We start from the raw sequence: 24,785 nt of genomic DNA, 5'->3' as shown, positions 1-24,785 counted from the left end.
GTGACTGTACTTTCAGGTCGAATTTCGTAAGCCAGCGCAGCTCTTTAGCGTATTTTGGAGTATTATGATTCTGATTAATTGGCAATCATCTGTGACGTAAAATTCAAATGATTCGTTAAGGGTAACTAAATGTTACAGTTCATATATAGTAAATTAGAGTATGGTTCCTCTCGTGAAGTGATTCCAAAAGGCCCCCTACTGACTTTTTTTTTATATAAAAATGGGGGCGGAAAAGAACATGATCAGTTGCATCAACACACCAAACATTAGCTACAGAAATTCTAATGCAGATGAAAGGGTAAGTAATCACTGTCCATCCTTGATTCAGTTTGGGCAGGAGACGCTAAAATCACCTCTAAAAACGAATATTGGCTTCTTGCTAGCTTCCAGCCGTCAGACATTACCCGATTACTGATAGACAATCCTGCCTAACATCAGCAACGAAGACACTTCCAGATTCGCACCATCCAGCCACAACATCTGTATTCGCACACTGCAAGTTCGCCAGCAACGTCGTTAATGCTCTCATAGGGGCTAGCTTAACAGGGTTACAGGGAATATATATCGCAGCAAGATTTTGCCGATGCACACAAAAACATTATACTATAAGTTATTAATGCGAGAGGCTAGCTTGCTCCCACTTATAACAGGACTAGGGATTACCTTTGAAAAACCCAACCAGTTGGAGTCCCCTCGAAATGAGAAAGCTCGCTCGTTTCCCTTCCAAAGTCCACATGTAATCTGCAGTGAAATTATACGTATCAAAGAATAAATGTTTACATCACAAATCACAAGCAAAATAATTGCATATGTGCTCATCAACTATGGTGTAACAACAACTAATTAAGTTACTCACTAGACTAAATAGTCCAACGTGAACTGCAGCCTTGTGCAGAAGAGTTAACAGCCGTATATAATCTATTAAAAAACATATATCAAAAGCTGCTTCCAGAGAAACAATTATAGTGTTTTTGTCTATGTTACTGAAATTCACGTGTGAAATTGGCAATGAGCACATGATAAGCTAATGCATAGCTGATGTTCTTAAAATTAAGCATTCTATCTACCTAAACACAGGTTGCCACCATGCAAATGAAATTAGTCGCTAATAACTCCGAGATGCATAGAATTTTAAGCGAGCTTGAAAAAAAAAATTATCCCACATACCTCATAATCAACACCTTGGACATAAATGAAAGATTCATCAACTGATGAAAATGAAAGGCCTGTAATCTGTGTAGGAAGGTAAATATTTTATCACATCATGGAACATTTCACCCTCAATGCAGGTATTATGATTCTTCTATGAAGAACTGTGGTTGAAATTTAACTTCTTTATATCAGCTACAGAAAGCAATGTCACAAGGCGGGCTAAAGTAGATCGAACCTCATACTTGGAGCACCCAACCCATCTTGACAAGGCTGACCACCTGCATACAATAGATCTTCAATTAAATCCAGATTGATCCACGGTGGTAACTTCTATTATAATCTGAGTATCTTGTTGGTACCAGATACAGAAGTACAAAATTAAAAGAAATACAAATTACTCCAGGATAGCAAGGACATGCAACTATTCATCGGATCTTTCAAACTAAAAGAAGCAAGCAACCCAACCTGCGAGGATCATAGATGGTTACAGTACGATCTGTTCCACCAACAGCAATTGGTCCAGAAGGAGAACTACAGAGAGAGTATATGATGCCTCCAATAGGGCCAGAAATGCGGTGTATGCATCCACCATTATTGCTCGTTCTCAAGTCCCATATGCTCAGCTGCAAACTAACCGCCATAAGAAGAGAGTACAGAGAAGAAAGTTTATACAGGGACGGTGGATTGATTTTGAGTCTAACCTGAGAACCTTCAGCGATTGCTAGCATTGAACCACTTTCATTCACTTGTGGCATGCACTGGGCAAAGCTAAATGAAGATGGATACCATAACCTGCAGTTTCAATTTTTTACATGCTAAGTCAGAAATATTTTGACATTACAAATAAATTTCAGCATGCATATACTAGAAGATATTATACAGTAATTATAATATGGTCATATGGATGCTGATAGATGGGGGTTATCTGTTTCATTCACAAGGCTTACTTTGAATATAGCAAGGCAAAGGTCAGATATAACCCATATGGATGTTAATTTTTCGTTTCATGTAAAATCGCAAGTGGTCGATACATTGTGCTTTAGCAACTTTCAAAAACAACAAAGTCAGTCAGACAATAATCTGTCATGAAGGCAATATCCTGGTAAGAGGAAACTTACGTACGTAAACTGCGAACATGAATGTCCTGGTCGTAGATATCAATGCACTTACACAATTCACGAGCAACAGCTACCTGGAAAGAATATAAGTTGTACCTGGTTATGTGGTAATGCAAGTGCTCTACATATTGATGCTTATGCTAAAAGTATAAAAGCCAATAGGAAATGCACTGTCCCTGTGTATAAAGTTTTTGCTAACAAAGATAACATGTGGATTTTGTTTGTAGGCAATAATACCGTGGATTGGTGCATTGGACTAAAACATAACCCAGCCCAACTTCCTTCTCCGACACCACAATCACGAGGTGGTACTGAATAGGAGGCCCTGTCAATGTCTGAGCAAGTTTAGTAGCGATATGTTCATACATCGCTAATGAGAAAGATGCAAATATGGGATTTCTTTCATGTTTTCAATTATCCATGCCATGTTGAAGACAAGACAGAAAGTTACCATCAGCCACCGTATCTAACCGAGATACAATAAGATGACCATAAGAGTCAACTGTTCCAAGAATCAAACAGCCATCACCTGGTAAAGTGGTAATGCCACAAAGAAGGGTGTGAAATAAACTGTGGAATATGTGCCGTTTTAATTTTACCAAGACTAAAAGAAGAACAAACTGAAAGCCGAATTGGAATTGATAAATAAATTTATTCGGTAAATTACAATATAAACATATAATTTTATCCTCAGCACTTAACAACCTTGCTTTGTGTATAACTGTATATATCGTTCTAGTACTTTGCCTAGTGCCTGTGACTGGCAATTGCATTTACAAACCTAAGTTAGAACCAACCAAATAGTCAACTCGTATAGCAAATCCAACAAGCTAAAATTAAAATGACAGATCACTAAAACTGAAATGGCTAGGAAGTTACAGGCGCATGAGACAGTGCTTGGTGAAAATTAGTACTAGTTGCCAAGCAATTATATTGAAGCAAGAGCAGTTACTATAAAATTTCCTCAAGATATAATATAATTAAATACTCCCTCAATTCCAAAATATAAGGCATAACCACCCTAACCCAAAGACCAAGAAAATAATTATTATCTTGTAGTTTGGATCATCCTAATAAATACAATGCATGCATCCAATAGAATTAGAGAACATGAGAGTGGAGGATTTAAAAAAGTAATAATTTAATGGAGAAGGGGTAATAGTTAATTGCCTACATGCATGTATGCCTTATATTATGGAACATCTAGAAAAAGTAGTTGTGTCTTATATTATAGAATGGAGGGAGTACAATATAATGTACGGTCGTTGTTTATGCTCTTTGTAAGCCATAGTTTCAGCAGGCAAAGCGGAATATGCCAACTCAAACAGAAGAGTATATATCAACACATTCATAACAGGTTTTGATGGCTATTTCAGCCTATGTTATGTTAAGTGAACAGCAGAACTACTGAACTACAACATTTTAATCTGCGAAATAAGAGATGGTTCTATATTGTTGTGAGATACTGAAGATTGCACCTTCACCCTCTGCAAGAACTACACTCTGGATCTCTGAACGATGTGGGCAGCGATCCACCACTGACGAGCTTATGACCTTTCATTTAGCAACTGAATGTAAGAGAGCAATCAAGGACCAAAATCGTAAAATGGAAGTCCCTATGGAAGCCTAGAGTTTGTACCTCTGCATTGATAGGAATCAAGAGGCTCTCCTTGCCCTTGGACAACATCTCACCCTCCATGGCTATCTGTTCAGCTCCAAGATGAAAGAGAAATGGGAATCAAACTTGAGAACCGCATCAAATTACTTCCCAAATGTAATTACACGCCAACTACCACCACCAGCAAAACCAAAACGAACAGGAGAGCTATGTCCTTAAATTCTCTCGCCATCCTGCGCCAACCTGCAAGAGCGACTAAGAACTAGACAGCCCGCACGACAATTCCTGATCCCACAGCATTCGTGAAATCGTGACCCCTTGCCGCGATACAGTTGTACGAACAGAAAGGAACGAGGAGCCAGTACGAGGGTGACCTCCTCACCTCAATCTTGTAGACGCGGCAGCCGGAGGCGAGGTAGGCGGAGCAGGAGGAGCCGGCGGCATTGACCTGCGAGATGGGGGGAACCGAACAGCGCGAATCCTCAGAGCCCTGGGTTTAGGGTTTTGGAGGCGCGGCGCCAACGAGAGAGAGGAAGGACGCGTACGTGGACGGCGAGGCGGGTGGGCTGGAGGCTGCCGGGCGAGGGGTCGGAGAGCAGGGACGGCGGCACGGCCGCCTTCCGGAGGCTCCGCGGCGCCAGCATCGCCGCCGGCCGCCGCAGCTCTCTCCCGCCGCCGCTATCTCCTCCGTCTTGGGTGGGACCGCCTCACTAACCGACACGGCTTCACCACTTCACAAAATCACACTAACTCCTTGTAAAAAAACAAAAAAACAACCACACTAAACTCCCCCCATTCAAAAACACTAACCGGAGATAGTTATCTCATGATAAAGATGCTGGAAACGTCTCCCGAACTGCGTCCATCTTGCAAAAGGATACTGGTACAGTCAATAGGTCACAGTTTCCCAAGGATTTTGTTTGTTTTTGTTCTTTCTTCGCTTATGTGCCAAACAGTTTCCCAAGGATTTTGTTTGTTTTTGTTCTTTCTTCGCTTATGTGTTATCTGTAATGCGATTTTTGCAGGAGGTTCTTTAAACCAGAAAGCTTTGTAGTGCTTGGAAGAAACACGTTCTTTCATATGTTGCTGTTCACGAATCGAAGCCAGAGCCTGGAGCGCCGGTTGCTGATCTAGTGTGGAACAAAGTTGGGTTACACCACACTTGCCCCTTTCTGGTTTGCCGGGTTTTGGTGCGACCAGAGATGTAAGGCGATGACTCGTACGCTTTCTTGCGGCTACGCATTTGTAAAGTAAAACGGCCGATTTTCCAGTAGTCCCAAACTTTCGCCGAACAGAATGTCCCTAGTGCACATGCTTTCACGAAACCATCCTGTCGGCTGCCGCAACTTTGAACTTGCAAGATAGCAAGAACACAATTTTCTGATTCAAATGCAATATTACATGGCACAGCGTTGGAACAATGACATTAGTTTTGAAGCTCTTATAAATTATTAGATGTTGCAAACTGGCACCCCAGATTTTTTCTTTTAAAAAAAGAGAGATTCTGGAAGTGTTAGTACATGGCTCAAGGTGACCAATGATCTTTAGGTCTAGGATTTCTCTGCGACCGAAGTATGGACATCTGATCATCAAACCACCCTGTAGTATTCTGTATTCCTGCCAAAAAATTCCGCGATCCAAGTCTGGGCATCTGATCATCAGATCCTTAGATCTTGTAGTATTTCTGCCCAAAGAAAATGAATAAGAAATGACAGGAGGGTTACATGTTTGATACAACTATAATATACTACTACGTAGCGTTTACTTCTTTAAAGACACGACTGTTTGTTTTCATATAAACACCAGGGAAAAGAATACTGCTGGGAACTTCTAACAGATCATTAGATCAACAACACATGCAAAATAGTGACTTTTGTGAAGATAGCTCAGGCAGAGTAGAGATAAAACCTATGCCTTTCCTGTGCTACCTCCTGTTATTGCTTTGCAGATTTTCAGTTGGGGAAAAAGAATGGTAAATTTACAGAACAGGACATAGAAGGATTATTGCACATCAGTCGTGGACGAAAAGTTTTTCTCTCGCAATATAATTTCATATTTATTCCATTGCCTTTTATCTGATTAAGAATGGTAAAGGTGGAAAGAATTGAAAGATTGTATAGACATGTCAACCAGTCATGTACAGTACTCGTGTGCTTAACGGAATGTAGCATCTATGTTGGTCATCAGATAAGGTATCATTTTGCTGTTCCTATGAACTTCACGCAATTAAGAATTATAGAGAGATTGAGGGACAACGATTGTATAAAGGGTAGTAATCTGTTGGTGTTTACTCTTCCTAAGAAGTCTGATGGTGATAATAATCATAGATAGCTTTCGTCCTGCAGATCAATTTGGGAGGACCAAATTGCAGGTGCTTGAATATGTAGAGTAGGTTAGTATTACTCGAGGCAAATAATTAGCTTCAAAATCAGTTGTCATATATTATGTCCACGGTGCCATTAATTTTCTGTCTCCTTTTATTTATTATACTACTGTTTTCACTCGATATCCAGAGACCATCACTATTCTAAACAGGTCGAAAGCTAATGTTACTCTTTTTTTTTTTGCTTCATCATTTGCATCTAAAGTAATAATTTGTTCTACTTTCCTACCAAGGATTGCATCTTTTTAGAACCAACTCTCTTCAAATCAGTTCTAGAAAGCATAATGTCAGTCGGCTCTATATAATATAGGTTCACTTATAAAAATGTTATACATGGCATAATATCGAGTTTCCTCTTTCTATCTTCCAGTAACGTGCAGGGTGTTTCACTACATTTTCATTGCTAATAATCACAATCCTATATATCCTACAGTAACAGAACCCAGCCCAACTCATATTATGCAAATGAGGAAGATAATCATCCACAAGATAAACCCCTAAATCATCCACAAAATAATCTGTAGGCAGTAGGCTAAGAGTTCAAATGAGATGTTTCTTAACAACATAACTATATGAAACAGCGTTCCAACTCTCTATGAATTGCAAAATAATAAAGCTGGTAGAAAGTATACCTCAATGCCTTGCAGTGCTTTTTTGGCTTCAGCATTGCTTTTGAAGTGATCATAGACCGGCTTCAAACCAAAAACATAAGGTAAAACCATTTCAGAATAAAATATTGTTTTCAGTAAGAACAATGGCCGAAAGAAATCAAGCACACTCAAATAAACTATTCCATCCGTTTTATATTGTTTCTCCTTAACTGCCATGTGCAAAATCCCAGTAATAAGTCTAAGAAAGAGTTAATGAGAAATGCCCGTGTATGACTGCATGCATGCTATAATTATTTAAATTCTTTTACATCATCAAAGTAGGATACATCATGGGAATATTGTAATAACTACACTCTTATTTTACTCAATAGAAAAATATATTAAAATGACACCTCATGAGAGAAAGGACAACACTGTGAAACAGGGCATGCTGTTGTGCAAATATGTACACTGTTTCATAATATATTATTTCTTTCATGTTAGAGCAACTTATCAAGAACAGGGGTTACTGTCAGGAAAAGAATTACTGCATGTGGTGATCCGTTGGAATAGTGAGCCACATTCTTGAGAAGTGAAAACAAATAGTACTATTTTCTTTTTTCTATTTTGTTTGGTGAGGGCTTCATTGCTAATGCATGCATCTTCTTGCTCCTTTCGATATGCAATTCCTAGCGGAATTTCAGTCCACAATTGAACCTAGATTTTGGAGTTAATTCTTTCGAAAAAAATAAAAAAACAGCATGTGGAGCCAGTTGTTCATCTTAGGCCTTCCTATGTGAAGCATATAGATCTTAGCAGTAGAATTTGTAACAAACCCTGTATTGGGCATCTTCCAGGTGAGACAATTTATTGATCTCAAAATTGTCAATCATAGCAAATGCAGAGAAATCTCAAAATGGCAGCACCCAGGCAAAAGAAAGATGACTGCCAGGCAAGAGAGAAAAAGGTTACCTGCAATATTTTGATTAATGAATTTGCGAGAGCCAGCTTCATGTCACCAGGATGCAGAACCCCACTTACATAATCAGCAGTAAGCTCCTCCATGCTCAGGAACGTCCTGTATATTTATAGTCAATATATAGTCATCACAATGAAATGCAATGATAGTATCATCTCCTGACACTGGTACTAGCACATGGATCTTTTGTGAATGAATTCATTTAGTTGTGACTTGTTTAATGCCTGACTAATTGTCGAGTTGTCATGAACTGGATGAATGCATTCTACTGGTCAATTACATGATTATAAGCATTTGTCAGGAAACATGGAGAAGTGACTTGGAGAGAATCTTACTTGTTACCACCATCCTCTTTCTCCCGAACCACCTCAAACTTTCCATACCATGGTAAGATGATATATTTTATGTACTCCAAACATGGATTGCCTTCTGCTAATTTTGGAGGGCAGAAAGCATGTTTTATTTTTCTACTGATATCAACCTGCAATACACTAAACGTATATTGAACAGACTCATTTGTAAAACTATCAATCACAAAAACCAATGATTCCCTGAGACAAACATCAGCCAGTAAACAATATAAAGCAGCTAATGTCTGTACCTCTATGGTTAAATTGGTTGACAAAATGTTAAACAACATACAAGATAATTATATTTTTTGACCGGGCAAGATAATTAATATCACATACAGGCTCCAACAACAAAAAGGCCAAAACAAACTGGTTAATGACACTAGTTCCTTTTTTAAAATACATAAGAGAAGTTGCTTCTTCTGAATAGATATTATGAGGTATCCATAATAGAATTAATAAAAAATCACTTTTTTTTTTACTATTCTATTCAATATATATTTGCATCTAACTGAACCATGCAAATTGTACCATTACTCTTGCATAGCCCATAGGCATGGAAAGTCAACTATTTTTGCCCATCTTCCTGAACCAAGATGGGCTACCTTACACTATAGTTATGTTGGCCTATAAATAGTGAGCAAGAGTTGCAAGAACCTTTCACTAGCTCTTGTATTAAATATTTGAAATAAAATTATAAAACAATGCAACCAATAGAATATTAACAAAGCTGAACATACTAATAACACAATACGAACCGTAGAATCATCCATGAAGATGGCTAGGAATGGGTTCCTCCTATGTTCTTCTTCAGGATATTGTAATAAATTAGGAAGCTTTTCTGAACTTTATGTTAAGGATGTGTGTCTGAGTATGCTTTGGTATACCCGTGCATGTGTGTCAGCATGTATGTGTTCGACATAAATTACCATTATATAAGGACCAAATACCAAATTAGACCACTCATCCACAATAAAACAGATTGGAATATCAACTAGATAGAACATCTAAAGATACTGTGTGACACTGCAACTGGCTTGTTCCGCCTTTTTACACGCTTGCAGTATTCTCTAGCTAACAAATTGGCCTCATGTTGATCCATGCCCAAGAGCCATATGTCAACCTGAATACAAAATGTACATGAATTCATAGATGTACATGAATAATGCTTTTAAAAAGTTCGATATAAAAACTATACATGTCAGGAAAAATATAGAAGCATATTGAGACTACTAATTTACTGGATATGGTGGTTGCAGAATTTATTATACAGACCTGCACAGTAACAGTTTAGTGAAACTGAACACGTGCATCATCTAAACAAGAACCAACACAAAGCTATGCTATGCCATAGAAAATATAGATCAAATATGCCTCGCGCACAAGAATCTATGAGGTCCAAAATCAATGGGAAGCAAGCAAGGTTGGACTAGTCTATGACTCCATATCAATATAACTACACTTGGTGACAAACAGAGATGGTGACAAACAAACATCCTAAGGTTCAGGGGCAACGCTACATTGTATGAAGGTGGTACGCATGCACCATGGTAAATCAAGATTTTGCTAGTAAATAAACTCATATCTGTGGCATGTTACTTCGAAATTGCATAAGGTTGATATATTTCTAAAGAGGGAAAAAAAACCTTCTGAAATAATATGGTAGCACACTGAAAAGAAAGGTAAAATATATCAGCAGCAGTGAATTCTTCAATTAGATCTCTCCCACAACACCTGTGGGTAAACAGAAATGAAACGACTTGTACATTCAAATGATCCTTCATTTGATTTGACGACCAAATTTAAAGGTTGACAAGTAACAGTACACATTTTTACAAATGATCCAAACAAGAATATACCTTTTTATTATACTCACAGTGGTTTTTCTTGCAACATCTATGGCAAGTGGCCAATATTCATCAGCAAGCCGACTTATTTCATCTGACAACCACACTATCTCTACCCTATCAAGGGCCATACCAGCTGCTTTCCACATCTCAATATTGTACAAGCCAATAGTCCGCATTTCACTTAGATTGCCACCAATATTACGGTTCATCTGGGCAATCCAGTCTGCCATTAGGATTTTAACTTTGTAACCAGATTTAACCATCTTATTAACAGAAAGAGTCGTTATGATCCCCTGCAGCATGAGAATAGATCAGTGCAAAACTCAGAGTGAACATCGCATTACAAACTTGAGCAATTTGTCAGTATAATTGGCATGATGGCATCATCTCAAAATAAAAATGGTTAAATGGGTAATTTAAAATAGCAAATGAATTGGCTGAGTACCACTCAAACAAAAGTTAATATTTTCCACAGCCCATTGACCTACAACATCAGCACAAGAACCATCCACCCTGAAAGCTTATTATCATCAGGATAAAGGGAACAACGGTATATTCACAGTTCACTAAATTACACTTCGATCCAACCGATATTTATGGTCCAGGGAAATCCCTCCTAGCTGTATTTGAACACCTTTTGTTTGCATGAGATTGATGATATAACAGTGTATGCCAAAAGATACTCCCTCCTTCCCAAAATATAAGCATTTTTGGACTTGTCTCCGAGATGCTACTTTGACCAACAATATCTATATAAAAATAAGATGTTTTAAATGATAGTTTGCTTAATGATAAATCTAGTAACATCAATTTTACATGATTGATCTTTTTAAATTTTTTACTATTAATAGTCAAAATTAAAATTGTTTGACTTGACACTATACTAAACATGCTTATATTTCGGGACGGGGGGGAGTAGTAGAGAATCTAGTACTGATGGCTTCAGCAGTGCATTGGCAAAAAGAGCTTGGGAAATCATTAAGAAAAAAATTGACACCCTGAGCAGGAAAGATTTCACTAGAAAGTGGATTTATTAGGTAAATCAAATCGTACATACAGGTCCAAATTTTCCAAATAGTGTTCGAGAAAAGATATACAATTCAGTGGTGTAGCATGACTGCATGAAGCCAAACCAAGAGGGATCCTTAACCCAATACCATTACATAGTTATACAAGTGCCAAATTAACAACCCCACCCCCCACACCCAATCAAAAAAAAAAAGAAGAGGAAGAGCTTATACTGTTGGAGGAAATTAGAGATTGCGAACAAAGGCGCGGAAGCAAGTCATCTTCTTAAGAGCCCCTGCCTGAATGTCGTTAGAAAAAGACTATCAAGTAGAGTGCTAGATGCAAGAACGTCGTTAATAACAGGCATGTAGCATCTTCACCCTACGGTATTGTCAGGCCACTCCACCCTATAATCTTTCCGAATATTTCACTAATAGGAAGACTTAAGAATGTTCTAGAATCGTTCAGATAATCCTAAGCCATCACATTTTTTCAATGAAACATGCTAGTTCAACTTTACTCCCTGAATCCAAGTGATGTAAAAAAGCAAAGTTCTTTAGTTCTTTTAAATTGCATTGCAACCCAAATGATTGTACATTTAGTTTTTCTTTTTCCATCTCCAAAGTCCAAACTTCAAGTTGTTACTGTTGTGAGGGGTTGTAAGGCATTGATGATTGCTCCCTGAAAGATAAAACCAGTCTAAAACATATTCATTCATGATTCATCAAAATTTTAATTTTTTGAAATCCATTACAGACTAAAAGTGTATTATCTTCATCAGACTATCCTCGTTCTTCCTTGGGAGGACTACAATACAGTTGATGTGGATAATTCATTCATAGAAATTTACCAGTTTCAGTATGCAGAATTTAAAAATGCTACCACGAAAAATATATTCGTTCATATACCTGGGATATGCGCATAAAGGGGGTGGGATCACACCAAACATAGCAAACGGGGGCAGATTTCTTCTTTAGCAGTAACTCAAGCTCGCTGTCTTTGACACGGTCCTCCCCAATGCTCTTTAGTGTTGCGAACCTCTGATCAAAACTCCCCTCAACAGTATCCCTGGATGTAAACAATCGTAACATTACAAAGCTTGGGTCAAGATTGAAGTTCAGAAGAGCAAGGTTACCTAATAGAGTCGACGGCAGAATCGGCTGAAGTCATAGTGTTGACATTATAGCACTGCTTGCTCCAGTTTTGTTCTGAGATTAAGTCCAGCCTTGGCGGAGCTCCTCTGTTAGTAGCAAAATAATCAGGTTGCGGTGAGAAAGATGTATTTTTTTTCCTTCCCCAATTTCATCATAACAACTCATGAGATTTAACATTCTTTTCCGAGCATGAGTGAGTTTATCTACTCCAACCACACCGAAAATCGATCCCACTCCTAGATGAAACAGGCACGGAGATCTTACCCGCTATTATTTTGTAGGTGGGGCCGTTCTTCGCGGAATATTTCCGGTTGTGCCGACCTGCTGTGGAGGCGACGAAGCAGCGCCGGTAAGTCGGAGCGGCGGCGCGGCGGCGTCGAGGCCGGTGTTCGCTTCCATGCTTTGCCCACAAGGCCAAACGCCCGCGCTATCATTGTCTCCGCTCCACACGGTAGCGCCAAATCATGGAGCGTCACCGACCGGCTAATCCGGTCGCAGCCTCCTCCGCCGCCGCCGACGCCGCCGCCGCCGTCGAACTCCCGCCGTCGCCTAGGGGTTTCGTTGGGTCGGGGGGCGGGCCGAACTCTCGTTCGGGTGGTCTCTGTTGCTCGGCCGTACGCTCGCCTCGGAAGTTGACAAGCGGCCCATGTACGGCCCAGGGTGTGCGTTCAGCCGGCGAACGCATCTTGGCCCATTACCTGCTTTTTCCTCACGTGCACGATATGGAGAAAAGGTCGGTAATAAGGTCTCGTTTGTCACATATCTAGCTCCAACTTACCTGGAGCCGGAGTTGTGCCAAACAGTCTAGATCCTCTGATTTTAGGAGCGGAGTTGGTAGAGCTGCTCCACAAAATTGTATTACGAGGGTGGAGCTGAGTTTTTCTGCTCCACAGCTTCACTCCACCCAAAAAACCCACTACCCTTTAATTTTTTAGTGTATTTACACTAAAATACCCCTTCCTACCCCATCTCCTCCCGTTCTCTCTCCTCCTACGTCTTCCTCGGTAGACACCAGCGGCGGTAGCGGCGGGCGGGTGGCGTGGCGGCAAGGGCCACAGGCAACGGTGGGGGTAGGTGCACGGGTGGCAGTGGCGCGGGGTCGACGCACGTGCGGTGGCAGCCGCGGCGGCGGGTGGCGCATGGGCTGAGCGGGAGCGGCGGCTGCGGTCCACGAGCAGCGCACGGGTGGTGGTCAGCTCACGAGCAGACCGGCGCCGGCGGGACGGGCGGCGGCATCGGCAGTGCATGGGCTGAGCAGCAGCAGCGACACCTATCAGGTGTTTAACAAAATACCAACAAGGGACGTGGTGGAGTGGAGCTAACCATCAAGCCAAACACTTTCTATTCCACTTCAACTCCTATAGGAGCCAGCTCTAACTGGAGTTGGAGTTTAGAGTTTGGAGCTAAACCATCAATGCTATAGCTTCTTACTGCTGGAGTACTACCTGATAAAATACAGTGTGATAGTTGTTACAACCGGGTAGTATGCTTACTACTAGCAATAAGTTATTAAAATACTTCTTTTTTTGCTTTTGTATGCATAACAATCTCCTCGGATAACATTTAATGTGAACCCCGCTTTACTTACCAATTTAGGTATTAAATATTGTGATGTCTGCTAGTAACTATTAGAGAAAATTTCCTATCTAGCATAAAAAAAAATTGCTCTTCCCTCTATAGCACCCAAACTTCAAAAGTTCCCTATTGTTCTCTATTTAACACTTCCGTTAGTTTTGAGGGTGACGGTGTTAAGTAGCATGAGGAAAGACGGTTTTGCCCTTCTGTATTTTATACATTTTTTCCCTTTATCTGTTCACAGTTTTTTTGTTCTTTATTTTTTTCATTTAGTGTCCAGATGTCTGTACATCTTTTTTTCATTTTGTTCACAGTTTTTTTACCCTTTCTACATCTAAAATTTTTACAGAAATTTGACAGCATGTCTGCAACAACAGCATGTTTGCAACACAATAATGAACCAAATAAATTTTAGAGAGCATCCAAATTCACATCCTGGGATTAGCCGGCCGAGCAGGCCTAGGGATGGCCTCCTGTGCCGCCGGCGCTGGCCGTCCGGGGGAGCCCGCCGGCGCCAATGGCTGCCCAGGGGGTCGCCATCCTCGCCGCCCGGCTGATTCGCCGTCCTCGCCGCCGGCCATGGGGGCCGCCCGGGCGCTGGCCTCCCGTGCCGCCGGCGCTGCCCTCCCATGCCGCGACGGGCTGGCTTCCCGTGCCGCCGGCGATGGCCGTCCAGGGGAGCCCGCCGGCGCCAATGGCCGCCCGGGGGGTCGCCATCCTCGCCGCATGGCTGATTCGCCGTCCTCGCCGCCCAGGGGGTCGCCATCCATGGGGGCGGCGGCAATGTAGGGTTTTGCTGAGAAGCGCGCGCGGGTTGGGGAAAGCAGGTCGTGGTTGCGCTCTGTCCCGGAGAAAGAGCGACGAAAAAAATTCCTGAGGGTGGGTCCATGCTTGTTTTGACGGTGGAGGCTAACGGGATTAACGGAAGTGTTAGATAGGGAACAAAAATTTTGATGGTGCATAGATAGGGAACTTTTGAAAGTTGGGTGCTATAGAGGGAAGAGCAATTTTTTTTTATGCTAGATAGGGAATTTTCTCTAACTATTATTGGTTGATATTGGGATTCATCTTACTATTAAGTTGATAAATAAACATCGTGGTTACCTTTACCCATGGTGGAGGGTGAGATAGGGTAGGGAAAACGGATGGACAATTTGTTATTTATTTTTGAAAAACTACAATTTGGTATTTGTGAAGAGTGCATAATGGCAAATTCTGAAGAAGTGTGCGACATGAAAGAATGAAACCAATTAGTAGTAACAAACTTTTTGTGCATGTAGCTTTTTTCCTTATAGAAAACGTAGTGGTATAAGTGCAATTAACTTAAGGCATGAACACAGATGTTCTAAAAAAAACATGAACACAGAACCGTCTCAAAGGCAGAAGCCTGGCTGAAAGAGCAGTAGAGGCTGTATGGTGCACGACAATCCGTTTGCCATTCTGCGTGTAGTTTGTACGAGTCGCCAGACGATCCCAACAGGGCAACGCAACTGGCGTGTCTCTATAGTGGACAGAAACAGGGCATTGCTACATTCCTACACTACGTGCTACCCTGTATAGCAGCACTTGCCCATCTCATTGATATTATCCCTTTTTATTATATATACCATTGAGTTTATCAATATTTATACAATATGTCATCGGGTCAAGTCTTTTTTTAATTTTTTTTCCAAAATAACCTTACAAGCATACAAGATTGACAATTGATTTTTGAGAAAATCACGATTTTTTGTGTAGCCTTGTTAGACAACATAGAAGAATTACAAATTTGAAAACTACACAAAATAAATTACAAACATATCCTTGATGCCAAAGTCATTGATATCGAGGGCCTATTATAAACAAGTTTTTTTTTAAAAAATAATATATGTTTAGTCGCCAGCCAATCCCAACAGGTAATGCAACAGCCGTGCATGTCTCTGTAGTGGAGAGAGAGGACGATCAAAAGCGCTACATTCCTATACTACTCCTACCCCGTCTTAAAAAAAGATTAATCCTGGGTATAAATCTGGACACATATTATGTGTGTTTAGATTTCTAGCTAGACTTATATTTAGATTTTTTTTTTAATGGATGCTACGCTGAATAAATAGCCCTTTCCGATCTGAGACCCAACACCGGCCACCACTATCGAAAGATCTCGATCGATCTCAATCCTTATCTGAAGCCACACGGCATATCCTACTCCACTGTCCACCTCAATCGTCACTCGACGACGGCGACGGCGAAATCAGGAATTTTTACTCCCCCGCCACATATGCTGATCAACGCAAATAAATGAACTAACGCCTGATTAGTGCCCAAGTCAAAGGTTTCCGTTAAGTTTATTACACGGACCCAATTCATGCATGCGCTGATCGCTGGTCGACCAAACGAGTGGAACGATCCTCCCGGGCGGCTGTGATGACTGATGAGAGATGTCGTCATGGCGAGGAAACGAACGACGCCCATCGCCAACTTGGCGACCACTCGCCCCACCAACACCACACACCCAAGCCAGCCATGATGCGAAACGAGCGGGACACCCGCTCACGCTGTCGCCTTTGCTGGTGCAGGAGCCAAGCACCCCATTCTCCTTGGACCATCACCCACGACTGTGTTTAGTTCACACTGAAGTTTAAAAATTTGGTTGAAACTGGTACGATGTAATAGAAAAATTGTGTGTGTATACAAGATTTGATGCGATGAAAAATTAAAAGTTAAAAAAAATCTTTAGAACTAAACAGGGCCCATGTTTCGTTTCCCCTCCTCTCGCCATCGGTGAATGATCCCAAGCGTGCGACGCCCACGGCGCTGTCTCGCGATCTCTCTCACGCGTGGATCACAGCACCACGACGGGGCGGTTGCAAAACCGTAGCTAGCCTAGCTAGCCGGCCACAAAAACAAAAAATTCGGTCATATTCTCTCGTGGGTCGCATGGTGCAGTCCAGCTCGGAGGCAAGGTGATACATATTCTTCTCTTCTCACCCGGGTCACACTCGTGCGTGGGTCCAGGTACACTCTCTCCACCTTTCGCTTTGTTCTTTCCTTTGTTACCACTTTCTTTCCTCTACTAGCTGTGCCTGTAGTAGTGTAGTGTAGTGTACTGCTGCTGCAAAGACATGGCGAAAGAACACGAACCTAACGGCGACGCTTTTTTACTCATCAAAAGGCAGGACAGGCACATGTGAGGTGATGCTCCTCCCGCTGTGCACACAACTACTGTGTGTCTGTCTACATCTAATGCGCCATTGAAGGGGCGCATATTGGGCGCCACTTGTGCTAGTACCAGGTAATGATTATGTGTACACTTGTATGTATATCATGGGCGTCGCTGTGGCCACTAAAAACATTCTCCAGATGAGACAAGGACTGGTGATCTTGATGAATCTTGAGGTGAGAGAGAGATTGATAGAGACAAAACTTACAGGACTCGAGCAAGAATGCCTGGACAGTGTAGCCAACGGAATATATATGCTGGATAACAGAAGAATGGAGGGAACCTTTCACAGTTGTGTTGGCAATGGCACAGCAGATACATCATCACAGTATGGAGTATGGATCAGTGGATGATATGTGGCTCCTTACCTCTATCATGCATGAGGGCACATAAAAACATGCTTTCCTGCATATACGTCTAGTTCAAGGCTACAACAAGCACAATTACAACCGAGAAAACAAGAAAAAAAAATGCAAACATCAACTAGTAACCTATCCCCAGACATCTGAACTCTTTTCTTGCCCTTCTTCAGTTTTTCCTTCTTCCAACAATTATTCACATGCCAATTTCGTGTCGAAACTGCTCAAACAAATAGCGAAAGCCTGGAAGGCAGAGAGAGGATAGCGGTAGTCCATTGTGAACATATCCCTTGCAACTTTTCCAAACTGCAGAATAACCTTTTCGGGGTCGGCTGGACCAGGTTGCGAAGGAGTTGGAGCACCAGCAGGAGGAGGGCTTGGTGCAGCAACCAGCTGGAAATTCTTCACTGAGGCAATGGTGACACGGCCACGGAAGTTCAGGCACCAGCACTGTAGCTGCTCATGCCATCTCGGGGGCTTGTTACGGAGCACTAAGGGCCTCTCCTTGATTTCACCATTGTCATCACCACCCATTATAGAACCACTGATGTCAGAGAAGCGAGCACTACTGAAATCCATGGATGGGTCCATGATGGACTTAGAGAAGGAGGTGGTGCTCCGGAATGATTGAGAGAAGGAGGTGGTGCTGCGAAATGAGTCCTCCAGAGCTCGAGGTACAATTTGCTCAGGCTGGCCAGGGACTATGCCACCAGGCTCCACCGAGGAGGCAGGTATGGAGTGCATCATGCAACGCATCCGTCTAGGACCTCTTGTGCCAAGGACATTTAGTTCATAGCTCACCTGAGCTATGTTATAAGTAACAGAAGGAACCTTCGGAGAAACTTTCGTTGAGTTAAATCTCTTGCTGGTCCTTCCGACGTGAGGGACTACAGCCCCATTGTAAGGGGGCTGTGTGTCATAAATTATAAATTTTGTGCCAAGGAAATTTGACCTGGAAATGACAGTGCTAGGGTTTATATATTATGAAACAAGCAAAATGGAAAATAACCATCTTCAATGAACATGATAATTACCTCAATTTTCCAATATTAGTTCTGCTCGACCTTGAGATGTTGCCAGAAACCATTGAAATAGTGTACTCTGTGCAAGTTGTTTTACGGTGTCTTTTAGCGGCTAAGACGAATTTCCCACCTTCCGCAGTAACAACTGCACAAAGAGAATGATTCAGCAAATTTGATTAACTGAAGTCAGATAATGCGGGCACTTGGTCATTTCATAAGAAAAATAAATCTCATGGTTGCAAGGCCTTTGTTTTGCGGGAAATGTGGAACAATGACTCAATCATTCAAACATTGGAAGTTCTTTAAGAATGAACAACTTTCCCGTCCTTAGGCATATGCACAAAAGGAAAGAAAGATAAAGCTAATAAGGGATGCAAAGTGCGGGAGAGTAACATACCGTTGCTAAGGCACAGATAGAGATGGTAGGTGGATTTTGATCTATTCCTCTTTATATAACATTGAATCATACCATCTCGAGGACCAGGCTGAAAAAACACAAACAATAATCTATCAAGCTCAAGCATGAAAAAAGATAGCCACTGCTCATACTTAGAACCTCACTCAACAACTTTGATTTAAAATTTATAAAACTGAAGGGTGAGAACTAATCTTTCTTATTTACCTGCTTTATAGAGACCGGAAAGGTAAGTTTCCCACAAAACTCTGGGCTCAACACAGTCTCTTTACACATTTCCCTCCATGTCCTACAAACAGCTGCAAAGCAGACGACATTCCTTCGGGATGGCCATGTACTCTCATCAGCCTCCAGTCTCCGTATGACCTCACGGAGGAGTTCGGGCGGAAGACTTGCCCAGCGGCTCTCTGGGATTATAGCAGGTGAGTCATCGAGCTCATCCAATGAGCTCTGAGTCTTCCCTTTGTGATGCCCAGTAAGTCCATAAAGACTTGCAAGGGTCACCTCAAAGCTCCTTCTTGACAAGCTTCCAAAACCATCCCGGACATCGCGAACTATGCTACGAAACGACATCTAAACCAGCCAATGCCAGATAATAAGGCATACGATGCCCTACAAAATATGACCTGCCAATTGCAAATAGGAAAGAGTGGTTAACAATCCATTTAACTAAACTTTGGTAGAAAAATGAGCAAGAGTTTACCACACCTCCTTTGAAAATGGTTAGAAGGTTAGATACTGTACACATAGAAGCAACCGCTACTAGCAGTCCCTGCAAAAAACAAAAGATTCTTGATTAGATAACATGTGAAGTATGTACTAGATGAATTTGACTGGCACATGCTTAGAATGATATACCGCTAAATCAACCTAGACCTTGTAACAACCAACAACCAAGTACACCTATCCTAGCCAGCAGTTAAAGGGGAATAATCAAGTCCATCACCAGCACATACTTTCCTCCTACGTATATACACACCAAGCATCACTTTGGGCACAAGAAAACTATGATTCTTTTCAAATTGAGGAAATTGCTATCCCACCACTGAAATTAACACGGTTTGCCAACCACATGACACATCCTTCTGCAACTAAAATAAAGAACTTTCCATGGAAGAGGACTGAGCAACAGAACATTATTACACATATTAAAATCGCCTGTAGATTGCTGTTGCATTTCGAGGTGGAAATCTTGCGGTTTACATGACAACCCATACCCTAGACTAGGAATATAATAAAGATCCATTATTTATCTCCAATTTTTTTATAGACAAGTTGATAAATTTGATATGGTCTACGCTTAGATACAGGCCTAACTAAATACGCTTCCCTTCGTCAACTACTGCAATGCGACCGGCAAAGAAAAACAAGAACTGTGACAGAGACAGTGAAGGAAGGAGAAAAAGAAAACCCGCAAGTTCACATTTCCTCTCGAAATTTCTCCTGAACAACACCATATCTACCAAATCGCACCCCTACGATGTACCGATCCGGCCAGCCAAGAAGGTCCCGAAAACCCAGCCCTCCTCCACCGAGGCAGCTACTCACCGAACAACCATAAGCCCCAGAACCGCAAACAAACCAAGCCCAAATCAGGTAAGCCAGACAAGAGCACTCACATTCGGCCGAGTGGGAGCCCCGCCGCCGCCGCCTCAAACCTGTCCGCTGCACAGAGCTCTCACTCTCACAAACCCGAAGTGCCCGCTCCTCTCGGGCAAGGCAACTCCACCCGGCAACGCGGCGGAGGGGGAGACGAGGAGTTGCAGTGGTGGGCGGGCGCGAGCGAAGAACAGCAAGAGGAAGAAGAAGAAGAAGAAGAAGAAGAAGAAGGCGAGGAGTAGAGGAGAAGAGAGGAAAGGGAAGGCGGGTGTGGGGGAGGAGGCTACAGGCTCGGGCCGCTTTTGTTTATCCGCGCTGCGGTGCGGTGCGGTGCGGTGCGGTGGTGGGGGTGGGTCGAGCTGACCGCGCCTTTTCCGTTCCGTCGGGGGACTCTCTAACGGCGTTCCGTCACTCCACGACACGTCAGGTGGCAGCGCGTACTTGGCCCTGCCTTGGCTTGGCTTGCCCCGGCGCTCACGCCACCAAAAGCGGTGGGCCTGGTGCGACGGACGGACGGATGGATGGGGTGGATGGGTGGGTGGGGGGGATGTGTGCGTGCAACGTGCACCGTTGAACAGATGCCACCGGAACGCATCGCCGGAGGGGAGTTGAAGTATTGCAATTTGCAAAGTTTTTTCTCTTTGTTCTTAAAAAAAAGTTTTTTCTCTTCAAAACAGGACAGACACTTAGTGAAACTTTCATGTACGAGTTATTCTTTAGGGGACACCAAGGAGGACTTATATAATGATTTAACTATAAGAACAAGTTGGAATTTTAAAATGGTTTAGTTAAGGACTAAGTAGTAGTAGAACTTGTATGGACAACCATGAAACTCAGGTCTGACCTTGTTGCTACCGATAGTAGTAGGAGTACGTACTTTTTTTTTAGAACTTAGGAGTACGTACTTGGATTGCAGTTGTTAATGACGATGTCTTTTTAACAGCTGGATGGACTTGATAACAGTATGATGTCATGAGCAGAGTATGACACTTCAATAGGAAGATTATCCGATAGCAAATGATCAGGTGATTAGAAAATCTTTTATTTAATGTAATAAAACATTTCAACCTTTACTTAAAGAGTTACAACCAATTATTAGAAAATTCACGACCATAGAAAACCCTAAAGGACCGTGATGAATTTTAGCCGACCGTTGAGGACGCTTTTAACTGCGTTTCATGAGGGTCAATTAATTGTATGCTCGAGTATTTCAACAGTGGTGCTGGTGGTTAGCATCCAAGTACACTTTATTCTGTTTTTGCTTGAGTTCATTGTGTTGATCGTAAAGGCATGTTGCATACTCCTAATATAACGGTCTCTACATTTTAGCCTGCGTAGAGGATCAGCTGATCACCTAATCAAACGGCAATCCCTTGTGCAATTGATTGTTCCATCATGATCCTATTTTGAGTATTTTCAGTAGGCACGCTGTGTGACACTCGACGGCACTTTGGGCGCAAAGTAGTGAGTGGCAGTTGCTTTCAGCATTGTATATATCTAGAGAAGTATAGCTAAAACACTGCACAGCATGTCCAGTACTATAGTTATATACGCACAGGCCCCAGAAAAGTACCTACAGCGACTTGGAAATCAGAATCTAAACGTACGCTTAAAGTTGTGACAAAGAGAAGCACACAATACGTCGCCACTATGCCACTACTCCATCCACCAAACATTTTTCATATGCGAAAAAAAGAAATCCATTTTTTTTTCTGATCGTAGGGGAATCCACCAAACAGCATTGTACAGTCGACTCGTACGTATGGCTTGTGACTTGTCTATAAGAGATAGCAGTACAATGTGCGCATATTTTCTTTTTGCTGACCCTTGAAGTCTGAATTCTGAACACTGCACTCAAGAGCGCAGAAAAAACGAGCCGGCCTAGCTCACTATACGGCCGTAACATGCGGGTACACGTTTTGACTAGAGAATACACACACGGTGAGATCGACAAAAATTACTGGGACTAGCATAGCTGAGGAAAAATTGGCTTTGGGAGCAGTAAAAAGTAAAAAAGCCTCCCACTTTTTCAGTCTCCGGCGAGGCGACACGCGCTCTGTTCCGGTATTCTTGCCTCTGAACCTTTGCAGCCAGTCGATGCGCGGGTGAGTACTCCGTCAGTGTAGTTTTTTTTTTTTTAAGAACTCGGTAGTGTAGTGTGAGGAGTGTTTGAATGGGGTGGATGGGAGAAAATACTACTAGTAAAACATGTGAATTATGGTACGATTATTTAAATACTTATTATTTTAAACTTAAAATTTAAAATGGTATGGTTATTTAATCAATTTTTAATAGAATTTGTTTGGACGGGAGAAGTACGACGTCGGTTGTTCAGTTCAGTTCAGCCGGAGACAGCGAGGCGGCAAGTCGTCACGACACGGCGCCCTCACGGCGCGCGCGGCGCCATCGCCGTTAGCTCAGCGGGAGAGCACACGGGCGCGCGCGGCCAGGAAGCTTCCGGCCGGCGAGCAGGCCTGCCGCGCGCGTGCGCTGCGTTCAGTGACCGGAGATGTCAGTCACTCACTCAGGTGAGGGGCCAGATTAGATTTGGATCAAATGAGACGGCAGTTTTTAATGTCGCGGCCCGGGGCGAGGTTTTGGTGGCGCGTTTCTGTCAGTGATCTGAACATCATGGCATAATGATAAACAAGGACAGGCCTATTTAAGCCTTAATTCGCCGTGTTTCTGAAAAGGAAAAAAAAAACAACAGAACTTCAGGTTTCGAGAAACAGTGGCGTTGTGCGAGACGTGCCGTACAGAAAAGGATTTGGCGACCAAAGGATCTGATAGATTATCAGATGGTTGGATGAAATCATCGGCTTCGTCATTTCAACCACTACACCATGTAAACAATTCCATCTGCTTGCGTCTGCGCTAACTAAAACTCCTTCGAGGTCGTCGCACGAATCAGGCCGGGGCAGACGATAAGATGGCCGTACGCAATTGCCAGCAATCCTGATGGAAATTAAAACAGGAAAAGATAAACGCAAGCAACTGGTTTATCATCTCGATTTCTCTTCATTATCTTCTCTTGTAGAGAATGTAGTTAGTCAAACTTCTTGTTTACAAACAAATGATTTGGTTCTGGACTGCTGCAGCTAAACCCTTTGCTCGTATTGTCAAATCTTGCAGCTTGTGTAGCATATGCTGTCAGATTAAAAGATGCGTTGGTTTCATGCTTCTGTACCCTTGCATACGACTTTTCTGCTTTTAACCGATACGTTTGTGTCAAGATGAAAAGAGGAAGGCGAAAGGCAGATTGATGCAACCGATGCTTCTTTTTATTCAACGGCAGGATCAGTGAAAGCAAGGCAACATCACTACTACTACTACTTCTACACAGCAGTATAAACGTTTGCAGCATAGGCACCACATCCACAAGAACGTAGAGCTCACCATCTCTTTTTCTCCCTTTTTCTGATGGCGATAAAAGGTTAGACTTTTGGAGAAGAAGAACGAGGCAATATATAAAACACAGAGAAAGAAAATGCCAAGAGGGGCAATACATATATTCGTCAGGTACAACCACCTATTCAGGCTGAGGACATCTGTGCCGACCAAAGCTTACTTTTTTTTCATCTGCACTGCATCCCAATTGAGTCACTGAGTTGCCTTTCGCTTTTGTGAAAGCTGCGTGGTTGTAATAAGCGTCGTAGATCATCATCAGATGGCGTTTTTCGAATACTCAAATGCGTTTCGTGTGCATAAGAAATTGCCACTATAACGTCGACGAAAGCGGTAGTTCGAATTGGATTCGAACTTCTTCCTATCCATGCCAGCGTCCAGAACACAAGACAACAAAAGGGTACGTGTTACTGAGAGGAGGACAAAAGGCGGAGGAGGGCGGCAAGATGGCGTTTCGTCACACATAAAAACAAAGATCATTCTAATATTACTATCAGACATGCAAATCAAGGATAAATCATGTCACGTCACCCTATAAAATGGAAGAAGCAAAGAAGGTAAACGGAAATGGAAGGCATTAGTCATACGAACTCCTGGCTTTTAGACGAAAAGGATTATTTGGGTGCCAACAAACTTGGAAATCGTAATGACATATCAGTTAATAATACAGCTATGTTATACTTAGTCCTGTTTTATACAAACGAATAAACGATCCCTTCATGAGGCGTTGCTTTTGGAATTTTGACCGAGATAGGAGATTTCACGAAAAAAATATTTTCAAGGCCTGAGCAATTTTCAGAAAATTAATTGTAGATTTATAGAATTTACATAGGAGCTAAGCCTCTCTCTACTTGTTGGCTTAAGCCACAACAACATAATTAAATATTAAAACTTAATATTAGAGTTGATTCTAGGTTTTTATTTAATCGTAATCTATTTTCCAGTCTTTAAATCTTAACTTTTAAAAGCTATCACAGATAAATAATTTACCTAGAAATTAATTTGGGTT

At 42.1% G+C, this 24,785-nt stretch overlaps 3 protein-coding genes across 4 annotated transcripts; all 3 read right to left on the bottom strand.

The window, feature by feature from the left end:
* Positions 1 to 92: 92 nt before the first annotated feature.
* On the bottom strand, positions 93 to 4,618 carry LOC4325077 (uncharacterized). 2 transcript variants are annotated; one of them, XR_003240239.2, is made up of 14 exons: positions 4,434 to 4,618; positions 4,271 to 4,336; positions 3,910 to 3,975; positions 3,749 to 3,824; positions 2,722 to 2,799; positions 2,508 to 2,605; positions 2,271 to 2,344; positions 1,854 to 1,944; positions 1,618 to 1,775; positions 1,388 to 1,430; positions 1,168 to 1,233; positions 857 to 918; positions 664 to 741; positions 93 to 493 (listed from the first exon to the last, which is right to left on the bottom strand). XR_003240239.2 is itself a non-coding variant. In XM_015757399.3 (13 exons), the coding sequence occupies exons 1-13, from the start codon at positions 4,530 to 4,532 to the stop codon at positions 401 to 403; spliced, it is 1,086 nt and encodes a 361-aa protein (XP_015612885.1). In that variant the 5' UTR covers positions 4,533 to 4,618; the 3' UTR covers positions 93 to 400. The 2 variants fall into 2 exon arrangements, 1 of the variants encoding a protein (XP_015612885.1); XM_015757399.3 differs by lacking the exon at positions 857 to 918.
* A 632-nt stretch (positions 4,619 to 5,250) lies between these two features.
* Positions 5,251 to 12,808, bottom strand: LOC9269094 (tyrosine--tRNA ligase 1, cytoplasmic). The gene is made up of 11 exons (XM_015757386.3): positions 12,467 to 12,808; positions 12,184 to 12,288; positions 11,957 to 12,116; positions 10,050 to 10,333; positions 9,837 to 9,924; positions 9,208 to 9,313; positions 8,949 to 9,031; positions 8,176 to 8,321; positions 7,834 to 7,939; positions 6,904 to 6,963; positions 5,251 to 5,572 (listed from the first exon to the last, which is right to left on the bottom strand). Exons 1-11 carry the CDS (start codon positions 12,634 to 12,636, stop codon positions 5,555 to 5,557), a joined length of 1,326 nt encoding a protein of 441 aa, XP_015612872.1. The 5' UTR covers positions 12,637 to 12,808; the 3' UTR covers positions 5,251 to 5,554.
* A 4,403-nt stretch (positions 12,809 to 17,211) lies between these two features.
* On the bottom strand, positions 17,212 to 20,641 carry LOC4325075 (tubby-like F-box protein 3). The gene is made up of 6 exons (NM_001428182.1): positions 20,392 to 20,641; positions 19,481 to 19,544; positions 18,980 to 19,398; positions 18,755 to 18,842; positions 18,370 to 18,502; positions 17,212 to 18,287 (listed from the first exon to the last, which is right to left on the bottom strand). The coding sequence occupies exons 3-6, from the start codon at positions 19,343 to 19,345 to the stop codon at positions 17,528 to 17,530; spliced, it is 1,347 nt and encodes a 448-aa protein (NP_001415111.1). The 5' UTR covers positions 19,346 to 19,398; positions 19,481 to 19,544; positions 20,392 to 20,641; the 3' UTR covers positions 17,212 to 17,527.
* Between the last annotated feature and the right edge of the window lie 4,144 nt (positions 20,642 to 24,785).

Source organism: Oryza sativa, chromosome 1, assembly GCF_034140825.1.
Source record: "Oryza sativa Japonica Group chromosome 1, ASM3414082v1".
NCBI lineage: Eukaryota > Viridiplantae > Streptophyta > Magnoliopsida > Poales > Poaceae > Oryza > Oryza sativa.
This window is presented reverse-complemented; position numbering and strand designations above follow the sequence as displayed.

Excerpts from the sequence above, each read along its gene's own strand:
- LOC4325077 (XM_015757399.3), bottom strand. The coding sequence starts at position 4,532 with ATGCTGGCGCCGCGGAGCCTCCGGAAGGCGGCCGTGCCGCCGTCCCTG. Across the intron at positions 3,825-3,909 it reads TGATTCCTATCAATGCAGAG|GTCATAAGCTCGTCAGTGGT; the intron begins GTACAAACTCTA and ends GCTAAATGAAAG. Across the intron at positions 2,606-2,721 it reads GTTAGATACGGTGGCTGATG|ACATTGACAGGGCCTCCTAT; the intron begins GTAACTTTCTGT and ends AAACTTGCTCAG.
- LOC9269094 (XM_015757386.3), bottom strand. The coding sequence starts at position 12,636 with ATGATAGCGCGGGCGTTTGGCCTTGTGGGCAAAGCATGGAAGCGAACA. Across the intron at positions 10,334-11,956 it reads CCTTTATGCGCATATCCCAG|GGGATCATAACGACTCTTTC; the intron begins GTATATGAACGA and ends CTCATGCTGCAG. Across the intron at positions 9,314-9,836 it reads CTACCATATTATTTCAGAAG|GTTGACATATGGCTCTTGGG; the intron begins GTTTTTTTTCCC and ends TTTTGTATTCAG.
- LOC4325075 (NM_001428182.1), bottom strand. The coding sequence starts at position 19,345 with ATGTCGTTTCGTAGCATAGTTCGCGATGTCCGGGATGGTTTTGGAAGC. Across the intron at positions 18,843-18,979 it reads TTCCGGTCTCTATAAAGCAG|CCTGGTCCTCGAGATGGTAT; the intron begins GTAAATAAGAAA and ends GTGTTTTTTCAG. Across the intron at positions 18,503-18,754 it reads CTATCTGTGCCTTAGCAACG|TTGTTACTGCGGAAGGTGGG; the intron begins GTATGTTACTCT and ends CTCTTTGTGCAG.